Genomic DNA, 15,313 nt, shown 5'->3' with positions numbered 1-15,313 from the left:
TCCTTTTCAATATTACTTTCGGCGTGTAGCTCAATGTTACTTCAATCTAACGGTGTCCATCAGTCAGATTGATCCGGAAGTATTTTGCCGTCGGCAAAGTTCTGTGCCGTTCTGATATGATTTATTATTCTGATAACTCACTTTATTGGCGCACTTACTTTATTTACTTATTACAAATTTAATAAAATAATGATCAAAGCTTTTACTCTCCTTTCTTAAGTATGCGTCAATGCTGTTGAAAAGAATGCAGGAAACTGCGTGAAGTTTATTTTTCTGTATTTCAAAAATCGCTTTACGAATATTTTCCTTTAAATTTTCCACATTACTTACAATAATTACTAGCTGATTAAAGGTAGCCCATAAATAAAAGTCACAGAAAGTTAGGTCCGAGGATCTAAGAGGTCATAAATCTTTACTAATTATTACCTCGTCGAACATTTTGCATAATGAATGAAATTTCCTCTTGCAGAATGTGTAAAAATTGTTTTCACACAAATGTAATAAATTAATACAACGTTATTCTAAATTACATCTAATTCTCATCAAATTACACAATATTACACAATGAACCACTAACAGAGCAATAAATGTGTCAAACTAGCACCATACACAGAACTCAACTGATAGGAAACCGTTTATCAGCTAGATTGACTTGCGATGGCAGACCATGACTGCATCGGAACCATAGATTAATTTCGGCTGTTTCCGATCAACTTAACCGGAAAACACCCGAAACTATATTTCATTCTGGATTGTTGATTAATCCAATATTGTCAATCAATTAATTTATTATTGTTATTTATTTTGTATATAATTTAGTTCTTGTAACTTAATCCTTTATCCTATTTATTTTCGTAGAGCCTTCTAAAGAATTTCATTTCAGTCAATTATATTTTTCTTCATTTCTTTTGTATTAGTACTCACACTTCGATACCATAACCGCCATTTTCTTCTATATTTTCGTTCTTCTTTCTTTTATTGTTTTAATATTCTTTGAGTGGTCTCACGCACTACCTGAAATTTGTTCTCTTTAATTCACATCTCTTTTTCGCACGTGTAATTCACATCACATACTGCGTATTTCACACTTGATATCCATGGTCGAGTCATACAGAATTATTACTGTAGGGCCTATTTATTTGCGTAATGCAACGCTCATTATTTTCAGTTGTTTTTTTTCTATCAAGCAAATACACAGATTATAGAAATCGATATAAAAATGATTAACATTTTTCATTAATGTAATTTCCAGGCAGCGATGTATTCTGCGGTAAAATCTGCTACTGTAATTTAATGGATAATCTCCCGCGTAAATGAAATTTCGTTTAATTACAAAATATGAATTTGTGAAAACCTAAAAAGAATATTTTGATAAATAAACTTTTGTGTTTAGGATTAAAATTCTATTTGATTTTAATTACATAATAATACTGTCAATTATTAATCATACTGCGCATTTCTGACTCAATTAGTTCATGTCAGGGATACGGGCTGAAATCTCGTATCAATTCATATTCATGTTAGGGTACTCGATGTACTTACGTTTGTCTCTAACAAATCTGTCATTTGTCTCCAGGGATGCAGAGAGAGAGGGGGGGTGGAAGAATGGGGAAAGAATTTGTTCTCCTTCCATCCACGAGCGTTGAAAGACATCTCTGTAATCCATACGCAATCATATGGGGGATTACAACAGATTGGTGCTCATGGACAAAATTACGAAAGTATTTCCGATCACAATAATTACAACATTTAAACTTAACCAACAAATTCGGATTAAATACATTATATGTCTAATGATATTTTATTTATGCATTAAAGATATCAGCTGAAAGAATTTGAGTGACCACAAGGGTCTTGAATACAATAAACATGTACAATATAATGTGATTTGAAACATTAAAGAAAAAAGAAAGTTAATTGTTGAAGGCAAATATAAGTGGATTAATTGAAATAGAGATGATGATGTAATATTTGAAGAGAATCCTTGATATTATTTATAAGAATATACATTACATAATCAAAAGAAATGTGAAGTTCCTTAAGATACTTCAATCTGAATTTTGTAACAGAACCTCTACTGCCAAACAGCAAACCAATGACAGACCGTTGTTTAAGAGGGACGTTGTACTTTTGAGTAAGATAAGGCAGACAAGGTTCATATATAGACTTCTTCTCAAATAAACTGATTTACAGCTTGTGCAAGTCAAGTCTGCGAGTAGGGATATCGGGATGGAATGTAGAGGCAAAACACAGTTGCCACATAGGTCACTTGACGCTCAGATTTCAACGTGTGCACATCGTTTAAAATACACTACGGAGCGCACGCATTTTTTGTCCTTGTCTTCAGATAAAGGCAACAGTTACGCTGTCTCCCAGCCTCCCCCGCATGCAACTTTCTCTCCTACGCCCACGCTTGCCAATCAGAACGCCAAACCTCACTGTCAAGCAGAAGTAGAAGTACAGTCTATTTCAAAGCGTCTTAAATTGTTACCGCTCTATGAACTGAAGCGCAGTAAGAAAACTTTTCTGTCATATGAGACTGTCTCCTCTCGTTACCGCCTCCTTTCACTACAGAAATGTCTCCAACTTCCCCTCTCGGCTCGCAGACTTAACTTGGTCGAGCTGTAGGTTCCTTTCGAAACGAATAGTAGAGTCAAGAACAAGAGCCCGTTTTAAGCGACCGTTAATAGCAATAATGTCTGCCCGTCTAAAAGAACCAAACAAATGCAATCCGCCTGTATGTAATAAAAATTTGAAAATGGTTAAATGAACAATTTTTCTTTTAAATCCAACTGGTTAAAATGAATTAATTGCTTACTTATGGCTTTTAAGGAACCCGGAGGTTCATTTCCGCCCTCACATAGGCCCACCATCGGTCCCTGTACTGAGCAAAATTAATCCAATCTCTACAATCATATCCCACCTCCCTCAAATCCATCTTTATATTATTCTCCCATCTACGTCTCGGCGTCCCCAAAGGTCTTTTCCCTTCCGGCCTCCCAACTAACACTCTATATACATTTCTGGATTTGCCCATACGTTTTACATGCCCTGCCCATCTCAAACGTCTGGATTTAATGTTCCTAATTATGTCAGGTGAAGAATACAATGTGTGCAGTTCTGTGTTGTATAACTTTCTCTATTCTCCTGTAACTCCATCCCTCTTAGCCCAAAATATTTTCCTAAACACCTTATCCTCTTTCCTCTCTCAAAGTTTCACAACTATACAGAACAATGAGTAATATAACTGTTTTATAAATTCTAACTTTCAGTTTTTTAGAGCAGACTGGATGACAAAAGCTTCTCAACAGAATAATAACAGGCACTTCCCATATTTATTCTGCGTTTAATTTTCTCCCGAGTGTCATTTATATTTGTTACTGTTGCTCCAAGATATTGGAATTTTTCCACCTCTTCAAAGGATAAATTTCCAATTTTTATATTTACATTCCGTACAATATTCTTGTCACGAGACATAATCATATACTTTATAAATAAACTTATAATAATACTAATTGTTTAAACAAAACATATTCTTGTTGTAGTCTTAGCAGTTCAGGGAAACATCAGTCATGAATAAAATTAGTTTCTTTCAAAACATATTGCTATGAAAAATCAGATTAAATACCTTATCCTTGTAATCGTATTTAGGCCTGTATATAAGATTGTATGTAAAAATTAAATCATCCATAACATTTTGAAATGTATAAAAGTACATGTCTTCTATTTTACGTAAAATTGACTACATTGATCTCATAATGAAAAGTAAGACAAATCTAATTTCTCATGTAAATATAAATGTCAATCATTCCTGTAATTAATTTAGTTTCAACTACAATGTGCATTCTTTTTTTGTTCACAAGTTTCGTTATATTAGGTTATTCTGAAGATGTACAGGCCTATAGCAGAGGAGAGAAATCAGATGTGCATCTGTCAATTTAGAGCGATCGTCGCTCTTAATGAAGTTCAATTTCTAGAATGTTTGCTCACATATGTGCTTTGCAATTGTTTTGAATACAGAAGTAATCATTTTGACATTTGAGAAAGAGAGAGAATCACGATCTATAATGCTACAGAGAATGCAGTTGAAAATTATTTGCTTTCACATTCACTTTCCTTCAGATTACCATCATATGTACCTGCTCTCTACAGGTACAGGTTACACACTGAGCTTTTTCCTCCTCCTCCTCCTCCTCCTTCTTCTTCTTCTTCTTCTTCCCTTCAAGTATAAGGCCATATGGCCTGTTAGGATCTCACAGTTGAATTTTCAATCCAGCGCTTCTTTAGACGACCGAGAGATCTCTTCCTGTTTGGACGATAGTGAAGAATTACTTTTGGAATTCTATCTCTACACTTGTGATCCCATTTCGTATATCCCGCTGTATATCTCAAAAATTTCATTTCATTGGCCGTTATTCTGCTTTCGTCTTTCTTCCTCAATGTTCATGCCTCACTGCCGTAACAAAGTACAGGTCTCGCCAAGGTCTTGTATAGGCGATTTCTAGTATGCCTTTGTACTAGGGAAGGCTTTTTCCTATATTCCTGAATCACTAACCCAGGATCGCCGTTAGAAATTACGAGGCTATAATTATGTGAAGCAAAACCTCATTTTAAATTTTAGTTCTGACTCCATCGTTACAACGATGGTATGATTCACAATGAGGATGTAGTTCACAACAAGTATCGGTTCATAAAGATCCAATTCTCTTTACAGCTCGGTTGGGTATAGACAACAATGATACCTTAGGAAATGAACACATCGTGGAACAAATAACAGATCTTGTCACCGTAATGAGCAAATTCAAAGGTGAGTTCTCAACTAAACTCTTATTTATTATTATCAAAATCAAATAAGTTGAAAGTAATAAGAATTTGAGAAAAGTCTTGTACAGAATATTATAGAGGGCAACTAGATATCCTAAACCTATCAGCCAAAAAGTAGTATTACTTGTGTACAAGTAATTTATATAAACACTTTACTCATTCCCGATGTTAGAGCCATTAGCATGTTTGCTAAGAGATCTGAGGTTCACGGGTTCAAACCCGTCCCATGGAGACACATTTTTATGGACAATAAAAATCGTGAGAAGAAATATGGATGCTTGGATTTCATTTTGTCAATTTATATCACGTAGAAGAACGAATTTTGCTAGCACCATTATTGGCTATTGTAATACTGTCACGCGTAATGAAGTCCGCCATGTATATTCCCACCTCATAAATGAAATAACTGAGCTATAAATATTTATAGATGTTTAATTTTGAAATATGGAACTCATAACACAACAGCAGCAGTAATGTATTATTAAATAAGGGATAAATTTTATCCCTTGGAAAAGGAAATTGAACGTACTTCAATTACGCAAAAATATATATAACTTTATTTAGAAAAAGTTGAAAATTCACTTTCTACATGTCTTCGTCACTAGCAAGGAAGTGAATTTCTGGAGCCCTGTGCCAAATACCAAAATATTTAAAATTCATAATAGTTTTGAACTTTTATGGAAGGCCAATTGCATGAAAAATTGTTCTAATTCCATTCACATATATTGTGCGAAATGTGACTTATATAACAAATATATTATGTTGCAGATAACACTAAGAAACTGGGCGACCTGACGGAATTAATTGAAAAGGTTCAGAAAGGTAAATATTTCAACTTACTTACTTACTTACAAATGGCTTTTAAGGAACCCGAAGGTTCATTGCCGCCCTCACATAAGCCCGCCATCGGTCCCTATCCTGTGCAAGATTAATCCAGTCTCTATCATCATATCCCACCTCCCTCAAATCCATATTAATATTATCCTCCCATCTACGTCTCGGCCTCCCTAAAGGTCTTTTTCCCTCCGGTCTCTCAACTAACACTCCATATGCATTTCTGGATTATCCCATACGTGCTACATGCCCTGCCCATCTCAAACGTCTGGATTTAATGTTCCTCATTATGTCAGGTGAAGAACACAATGCGTGCAGTTCTGCGTTGTGTAACTTTCTCCATTCTCCTGTAACTTCATCCCGCTTAGCCCCAAATATTTTCCTAAGCACCTTATTCTCAAACACCCTTAACCTATGTTCCTCTCTCAGAGTGAGAGTCCAAGTTTCACAACCATACAGAACAACCGGTAATATAACTGTTTTATAAATTCTAACTTTCAGATTTTTGGACAGCAGACTAGATGATAAGAGCTTCTCAACCGAATAATAACACGCATTTCCCATATTTATTCTGCGTTTAATTTCCTCCCGAATGTCATTTATATTTGTTACTGTTGCTCCAAGATATTTGAATTTTTCCACCCCTTCGAAGGATAAATCTCCAATTTTTATATTTCCATTTCGTACAATATTCTGGTCCCGAAACATAATCATATACTTTGTCTTTCCGGGATTTACTTCCAAACCGATCGCTTTACTTGCTTCAAGTAAAATTTCCGTGTTTTCCCTAATCGTTTGTGGATTTTCTCCTAACATATTCACGTCATCCGCATAGACAAGAAGATGATGTAACCCGTTCAATTCCAAACCCTGTCTCTTATCTTGAACTTTCCTAATGGCATATTCTAAAGCGAAGTTAAAAAGTAAAGGTGATAGTGCATCTCCCTGCTTTAGCCCGCAGTGAATTGGAAAAGCATCAGATAGAAACTGACCTATACGGACTCTGCTGTATGTTTCACTGAGACACATTTTAATTAATCGAACTAGTTTCTTGGGAATACCAAATTCAATAAGAATATCATATAATACTTCCCTCTTAACCGAGTCATATGCCTTTTTTAATTTTTGAATAACTGGTGTACTGTATCCTTATACTCCCATTTTTTCTCCATTATCTGTCGAATACAAAAAATCTGATCAATAGTCGATCTATTACGCCGAAAACCGCACTGATGATCCCCAATAATTTCATCTACGTACGGAGTTAATCTTCTCAAAAGAATATTGGACAAAATTTTGTACGACGTCAACAAAAGTGATATTCCTCGAAAGTTACCACAGTTGGTTTTGTCCCCCTTTTTAAAAATAGGTACAATTACGGACTCCTTCCATTGTTCTGGTACAATTTCCTTTTCCCAAATAGCAAGTACAAGTTTATAAATTTCGCTATATAATGCACTTCCACCCTCTTGTATTAATTCTGCTGGAATTTGATCGATACCTGGAGACTTGTACTTTTTCAGATTTTCTATCGCAATTTCGACTTCTGAAAGCGTGGGTTCGGGTATAAATGGCTCAGCAGTTTGTATTTCAATTTCGTCCCGATCATTTCTATTTGGCCTATGTACATTTAGTAGTTTTTCCATCTGTTTAGGATTGATGGAGAGTCTGCAAGCAAGTCACCATTCTCATCCTTGATCACGTTTACCCTTGGCTGATATCCGTTCTTAAATTCCTTTATACCCTTATATAAATCTCTAATGTTTTTATTCTTACTATTTGTTTCTACCTCATTCAGTTTTTCCTTCAAGTAATCTCTCTTTTTATTCCTAAGTGTACGACTTGCTTCCCGTCTTTCATTGAAATAATTATCTCTATTCTCAACTGGATCCTGTAAGAATTTCAAAATTTTGCCTGTTTCCTTCTTTCTACTATCATGCAACAATCTTCATCAAACCACGGTTTCTTTTTCTTAGTTTCATAATAACTTATGCTCTGCTCAGCTGCAATTTTGATACTATCTCTGATATTTCCCCACACGCTATTAACATCTAATTCTTTCTCAACTTCGTCGGAACTTTCTAAAGTGGCAAACCTATTCGAAATTTCGACCTGATAATTTTGCTTAGCTTCCTCGTCCTTTAATTTCAAAATATTGAATTTAGTAATATTAATTTGTTGCTTTAGTCGCTTGGCTACTGATAATCTTTGTCTTAATTCTCCAATCACCAAATAATGGTCAGAATTACAGTCTGCACCCCTGAAAGTTCGAATATCTACTATACTAGTATGTCTCCGTCTATCTATCAAGATGTGATCTATTTGATTGTGTGTCAATCCATCTGGAGAAGTCCAAGTATATTTATGTATATCCTTATGGGGGAATGTTGTACTTTTGACAATTCAATTTTTCGATGTGGCAAAGTTGACTAATCTAGCTCCATTGTCACTACTAATTGCGTGTAGGCTCTCTTTTCCAATAGTTGGTCTAAAAATATCCTCCCGTCCTACTTTAGCGTTAAAATCCCCCAATAACATTTTCATGTGATATCTAGGTAACTGATCAAAAGTATGTTCCAATTCCTCATAGAAGCTATCCTTTATATGGTCGTCTTTCTCTTCTGTAGGGGCGTGAGCATTTATACTATGACGTCGCACCATCTACCCTTAAGTACTAAATATGATAACCTGTCACTGATAAATTCGACCTTTTTATTGCTGATTTTATTCTTTTATGAACAAAGAATCCTGCTCCTAATTGGTGATTATTGTTTCCTTCCCCATAGTACAACAAGTAATCTCCTATTTGTGATATGCCATTCCCATCTAACCTAACCTCTTGTACTCCCACGAAGTCTATTCTACATCTAGCTAGTTCTTTTGCTACTAATGTTACCCCTCCTGTTCTGTAAAGACTAGTTACGTTCCAAGTGCCAAATCTCAAAACCTTATTCCTTTGCTGTGGTCGTGCCAGAGAATCAGTCATATTCCGAGGCTTATTGTAGGGATTCGTAACAAGCTGTTTTTTACGGTGATGGGTTGTTAGCCCTTCGCCCAACCCCCAAGCTGGAGCACCACTCCTTAACGGCTGTCCACGACAGCTTATTCAATATATTCGCAGTTACCCTCCATATCTGGAGGCCATCTCCTCTATCCGCAAATATATCAACATTAACTAAAATAGCGGATTATCTTCTACATATCTGAACCATTTTTGTGGGGGTGATGAAAAAGACATAAAAGTGCGTTTCAAAAAATAAAAATAATTTTAAAAAATATTACAGATAAGAATTTATCGACTATTTCGGAAATTTTATATTAGATCAGTCCTATTCACAACGGGGAAATGAAACGAAACTCAGAAACCCTCGCCCATGTTCTTTTCGCTTACACTGCCTTATAAACAAACGCACAAAGGCACTGTACATCACTGATGGATTTCAGGCGACCAGCGACAGCCGAAAGTTCGTAAAAGCTACGATGCCTGCCATATACAATCCGTCACTGAGCAATGCTTACCTTTCTGTCTACGCGTATCAGCCGGGGGGAGTGAAGTGAGAAGTTAAGCAAAATCTGCAGTGACTCAATTGAGTTATTAGTGCCCCGGCCTGCATTAAATAATAGTATGATGAGTTTCAAGAGTGAGGTACTCTCATATTATCAAGATAGAATATCGTTGATTTCTTGGCATTCCCGAGACTCTTTTCTCATTCTTGGCTGCTAATAGGTTCTTTGTTTAGTTGTTTTTTATATTCCACATATAATCAAATCCTGAACGTCCTATTTATATTAATGTTCAGTTCAACTGTTCTAGAAAATGATCGTCCTTTCATGTCACATACACTAATAGTGCACTCATTTCACAACATTTAACACATTATCTTTGTTAAAAGTCAGCATATTATGTAACTTAGACTGACGACTTAAATTTCATACATGAAATGGGGCATCGTTAAGTCTGAATCCTTATCAACAATGACAGGATAGCAGGCTAGTATCTCTGGAAAAGTTAAAAAATTATAATATAAAGCGAGAAATATATAGGAAATGTGTAGGATCCTGTTTTTAGTGATCTATCGACTACTACACATAATAAATACTTCGGTAAAATACCAACAGTTGATGACTATATTAGTATATAGCTAACAAGCGGAAAATCAAGAAAGTATTAAAGTTCAGCTTAGATGTTTATTCAAACGCATAAATCTTTAATAAAAACATACTCGGATTTTGCTTTCTTTCTATAGGTCACATCCGTATAAGTGAAGAAATAAAGAAGCTGGTGCATGATATTTTCGGTTTAGATCTGAAAGATTTGAGTGAAGGTAAGTGATCCTGCAACAACCTGCTGTGGAAGTCCATACAAAGGTAATTTTAATACACTCTTGTTTCGTTGCCATCCACATCAATGTGGATCGCATCATAATCTTTAAATGTTCTTGTTAAAACCTCCTAATCTAAACAGTAGAATATTTAATACACTTGCACATTCGTATGCTTTCGAAAAATTTGTCATTGTACATACGCGTAAATTTCTGTTCCTTTCAATTATTCATTAAGCGAAAAAATGGTAATCCAAACACAAGTAATCAAGAGACAATAAATCAGAGTAGCGAGCTGATCAATCGAACGCCCGGAATATGGGAGATTTATAAAGTCTCGTACAGCAAAAGTAAAGTATGCTGGTGGTCCATCTTGTTCCATCCACTTCTGCTGATGCACGATACGTGGTACGTTTTCTAACAGATCTGGAACAACTTGTTACAAAAATTTGTTGTTAAGTTAGTTAGTGGGGTTTAAAAAAGGGCGCATTTTGTTCTAAATCTCCCCATTCAAACGTGATGGTAGGACATAACTTGAAAAGAATCATTACATTTGCAATGTAGTTCTTGATATTACGGGTTTGTATTGAGTAAGGGTTAGTTTAGTGACCACTGTTTCCTGTTCCAAAATATTTCAATTGGACTCCTCTATAACCTTCTTCAAATCCAGCACAACCTTTTTAATCACCCACTACACACTACAGGGTGATTCAGAGGATTTACCGTGTTTTACAGAGCTTATTTCTGAAGACATTTTGAGCAAAAAATGTCATATAAACATAGTTCCTATTCTCAAAATTCTTAGAGTTAAACTAATTTAAAGTTGTTTGTAGAATACGTGTTTTCTTTAGTTTGAATGTAAAAGAATAATACAAATAGAGAATGAACCATTCAGAAGTATTATTTCTTTAATTGGCAAGTATAGAGTGATTTATATAGAACTGACACATTTCTTGCATTAATTGTTTCAAAACGAATTGTGCTAGCGATAACTTATTATACCTAAAATGTAGAGGAATTTTGGGAGATTATTTACTTCTATAGCAAATGTTGTCCGGCGTTGTCAAATCCGGAGATCTCGGTGGCCACAGGTTCCTGGAAATTATTCGGTCGTCACATAACCGGATATATGGAACCATGCTTCATCTGTGAACCATGTGATGGACAATATGGCAGGATTTTGCACAATGAACGTCTGAAACCAACGACAATAATTCAATCTTTTATCCTTATCTGGTTCCTGTAGCTGATGAACAACCGTAACCCTATATGGCTTTAGACTCTCTGACACATTGAGTAGGTGTACCCTGTCTCCTGCGACAAACGTCTTAATGATTTTTTGGGTGACTGCTCCAGTCGTGCTCTTACGACAATAACAACCGTGGGAAGCCTAGATGAACGATGCTTGCCCTTTTCACTCACCAGAGATCCAGTTGTTTCCAATTTGTTTACCAGTCCCAGTATTGTGTTTCTTTTGGGAGGATTGCGAACACCAAATTCTCTCTGGTATGCCCTTTGAGTAGCTGTAATTGAATTCGTAATCCAGTATTGCTTCACAAGGAAGAGTCGTTGATTTAATGTGTATTGCATTTTCACGTCGACACAAAATGTCGAAAACAGCTGCCAACAATAGGAATAAAACATAAACATCTAGTGACAAGGAATCGAAACTCCAGAACATTCTGCTTAATTTGGTGCTAAAATTGGGTCATTGAATGAATTTCCAACGGAATAATTAAAGAAAGAAATGTGTCAGTTCTATATAAATCACTCTGTATTTTGTAACTAAAAATATGCTGTGAACTTCTTAGTTGCTTCGTACAAATTTCCTTTCCTATTTTAACTAGAAAATTACATTATTCTTACGCACTTATCACAACAATTATTGCAATCACACCACTTCCACCGACTTAATTATTTTCAGTTCAATTTTGCATTCTAATTTACAGTCTTGGAGAGTTTACAACACATTTTAAAAAATGTCTCCGTCCGCTTGAGTACACTACGTAACTGCATACGGGTATCTTTGATTTCCGTAGCGCTCGCGCTGGCTGCTGACTGCACGCTGACCAAGATCACGCGTTCACAGCAATGCGTTCCAATAACGAAACGTAACTCTGTAAATATTGAGAATAGGACCCATGTTTATATGACTTTTTTGCTCAGAATGTCTTCGGAAATATGTTCCGTAAAGGACGGTAAATCCTCGTGAATCACCCTGTATACTAAATGTGTACGTGTGTATGCACGTGTCAAATAAGGTAACAGTTGTAAAAGTTTTGCCAAGTGACTCATCACAGAAATCTGTATTCGCCATAAACCGTTACTAACTTCTTATGGACTTACTTTATTATGATTATATAAAGCTACAGCTTTTAAATGCAGAAATATAGTCTCAGTTATTTACGATTACTTCCAGATATCCTTATTTTGTCCACACCTGTGGAGTAACGGTCAGCGCGTCTGGCCGCGAAACCAGGCGGCCCGGGTTCGAATCCCGGTCGGGGCAAGATACCTGGTTGAGGTTTTTTCCGGGGTTTTCCTCAACCCAATACGAGCAAATGCTGGGTAACTTTCGGTGCTGGACCCTGGACTCATTTCACCGGCATTATCGCCTTCACTTCATTCAGACGCTAAATAACCTAGATGTTGATACAGCGTCGTAAAATAACCCAATAAAAATTTAAAAAAAAATCCTTATTTGCACCTTTATGAATAGCAGTATGGAAAAATTCCATTTCCAAGATAGAGATAAATGTAAAACGGAAGTAAATAGGTAGCCCTGATAATAAGATGGTTATAAATACTGTATTTAATGTACACATGGGCAAGAAACTACCAGTAAACTCTGTATAAAACCCTCTGATTCAGAGACAGGATTTTTCGCATGTTCCAAACTTTCGAAACTCAGTCCTTAGCTTAACTTAGTTTCCAAGAAAGCTATACTAAAGGATTGTATTATTCTTAAAACTCTAATGTCCTCGATCGAGTTTGAGCACTCTAATTATGATACAATGAAAATAATTCTTTTTTTTTCCAGACGACGCCCGTTATATAATGAGACTCGTATTGGACATTGTGGACTTCCTTTTGGGAAAACCTTTGAAGAAGCACGCCAGTATTGAACCTCAATTTCGACAATTCCCTCAAATGATGCAACAACTTCAAATGCCACCACTAGATATTGTGAGAAGGGCCTTTGAAATTGCAAAGCAGTCTCTTCAGCTTCCAACTGGCCTATAGCTGCCCTACACCTACTCTATTTAACCGGCTTCAAATGGTTGGTTATTCAGTCAATAGAGGTATCACGAATTATCACGTGATTATCACGCTTGCAAAGAAAAATGAAAATAAATTTAAAACACGGATTTCTTGACCTTCAAATATTCCATGAAATTCTTATCGAAGTTCGCATTATTTGTACATACCTAAATCTTTATTTCCCCAATAAGTATTGTTCTAAATAAAAGGTCAATAATCATAACACAACAGTCTAGCATATATACAGTCACGAAGCTTGAGTTGTTGAGAGTACTAGGAACAAAAGACTGTGCGAGTACTATTTCGCATTGTCTGTGATGAGGCTATAGTAGCGATCCTAGTGGTTTAGCAACTAGCTATGGATGCATATTCTCTACGTATTGAGCTTCGTAACAGTATATACTAGACTGTGATAATACTTCTAAATTGCTTCTTGCATTGTTTTTATAAATATTTTGTTCACCAGAATATCCTACAAAAAATTAATACTAATTGATAAACGCGTATAAACTGGACTTACATTACGTTTTGAGGAGCATTAAGGCAACTTACTACAAACTACCACAAGCACAGAGTCGTTTAAACAGTTGACTGTATATTTGACACAGTAGGCTACATTAAAATTCTGACTGAAACAATACAGTTGAACTTGGTTATAGAGATCACAGCTATTGCGACACCTCCGCTACAGCGATGGATATTAAGTATGATTTTTATCTGTATTAAATAAAGGCAATTTATTATTTGTATAACGCCACATTTTTAATAAGCAACTCGTTTACAGTGACACTTAGCAAAAGTGTAAATTATTCTTTCAAAATGCGCTTATCTACGTACATTAAACAGAGATTATCATTGAGAGGAATTCGCAGGTTGCTGGTAATATTATAGTCATCAATACCATTTTCATTTACCTTTACAAATATAATTACAATACCCATAAGCACATGTTAGTGGAAATAGTGCTTCTTCTCGGATTTTTTACCCTCAAATGGGGTACACGTAGGCTACCATCTGAAGTCCCTCCTAACATGGAGCACAGTTGCTCTTCGCCAATTCTCACAGTTCGATCATGCCTGAACACTCTGTTCTACAAAATGCAGTGGAATTCACATTTATTTGAATTACAAACCTGGGATAAGCAACATACAAAATTATTAATGGAATAAATTGCATTATTACAATAGTAACATCATGGATATCGTGTTATTATTTAATATAAATGGAAAAAACAAATAGGTAATAACAAATAGGAAACTAAATTGATAAAAAAAACTGTCCTTACCAATTACTCATCTCTGAGGACAAAATTTCCTCTTATCGAGGTAGAACAGCATCGTTCGACAAGCTGAGCTTCAAACATATTTTTAATTCGTTTTTGCTTTCGCAGCCGGCAAAAATTCCACAAAACATTCTTTCATAAATGAAAATTGTATTTTATTTTTTTTTTATTTACTGCTCTGAGCGAGTTTATGATCAATCGTACTTCGGAGATAAAATAGAAAACATTTTGAGTTCACATAATCTAAACTGTTCATAGGCGTTCAAATCTGTCGGATGACACTACTGACGTATCAAAATATGAAAAACTCAACATGTCATATTGCTATCGGACTATTTACGAAAGTAACTTTTTCTTCCATTTTATATACCACACTGAAATAAAATTTAATCAACCAGCTATCCAATACCTGTTTCTAACAGAAATATGTTCTAGCAAACTACAAACTAGTACATGAAAAACCCAATTCAACGTCCATGTCCAGCAATGCAAAATTATTAATGTCTAGGTATAAGTTCAATCCAGTACTAGGATGTCATCCGTGAAAGTCAACCGACACATTTTCAGGCCAGGTTTGTCGCGCATATCATTTCTAAACTACACTACATATTCCAATGAAGTAAACGGCGATCGACAGACGATGGATTAATATATCCAACGTGATCTTGAGTTGGAGCGGGCAGCCGAGGTAGAGTAATTCGAGAATGCGAAGCGACAGAACGTTCGCAGTGGTGTCAACGATTCGTAATGAACCAGGCCACAATCTCAATTGAGCAATCACCAGCAATCG

General features: G+C 35.7%; 1 protein-coding gene across 1 annotated transcript in view; it reads left to right on the top strand.

Moving 5' to 3' along the window:
- LOC138699860 (uncharacterized) overlaps positions 1–14,450 on the top strand; it is a 42,666-nt gene extending 28,216 nt beyond the window's left edge. The window contains exons 7-10 of the mRNA XM_069826054.1: positions 4,715–4,807; positions 5,593–5,646; positions 9,906–9,983; positions 13,021–14,450. Coding sequence (XP_069682155.1) covers positions 4,715–4,807; positions 5,593–5,646; positions 9,906–9,983; positions 13,021–13,223 — 428 coding nt within the window. The 3' untranslated portion in view covers positions 13,224–14,450. The remainder of the gene's footprint in view (positions 1–4,714; positions 4,808–5,592; positions 5,647–9,905; positions 9,984–13,020) is intronic.
- Positions 14,451–15,313: the final 863 nt, after the last annotated feature.

Source organism: Periplaneta americana, chromosome 5 (genome assembly GCF_040183065.1).
Source record: "Periplaneta americana isolate PAMFEO1 chromosome 5, P.americana_PAMFEO1_priV1, whole genome shotgun sequence".
In the NCBI taxonomy this organism is placed as follows: Eukaryota; Metazoa; Arthropoda; class Insecta; order Blattodea; family Blattidae; genus Periplaneta; species Periplaneta americana.
The sequence above is the reverse complement of the archived record's forward strand: the minus strand, read 5'-3'. Positions and strand labels throughout refer to the sequence as shown.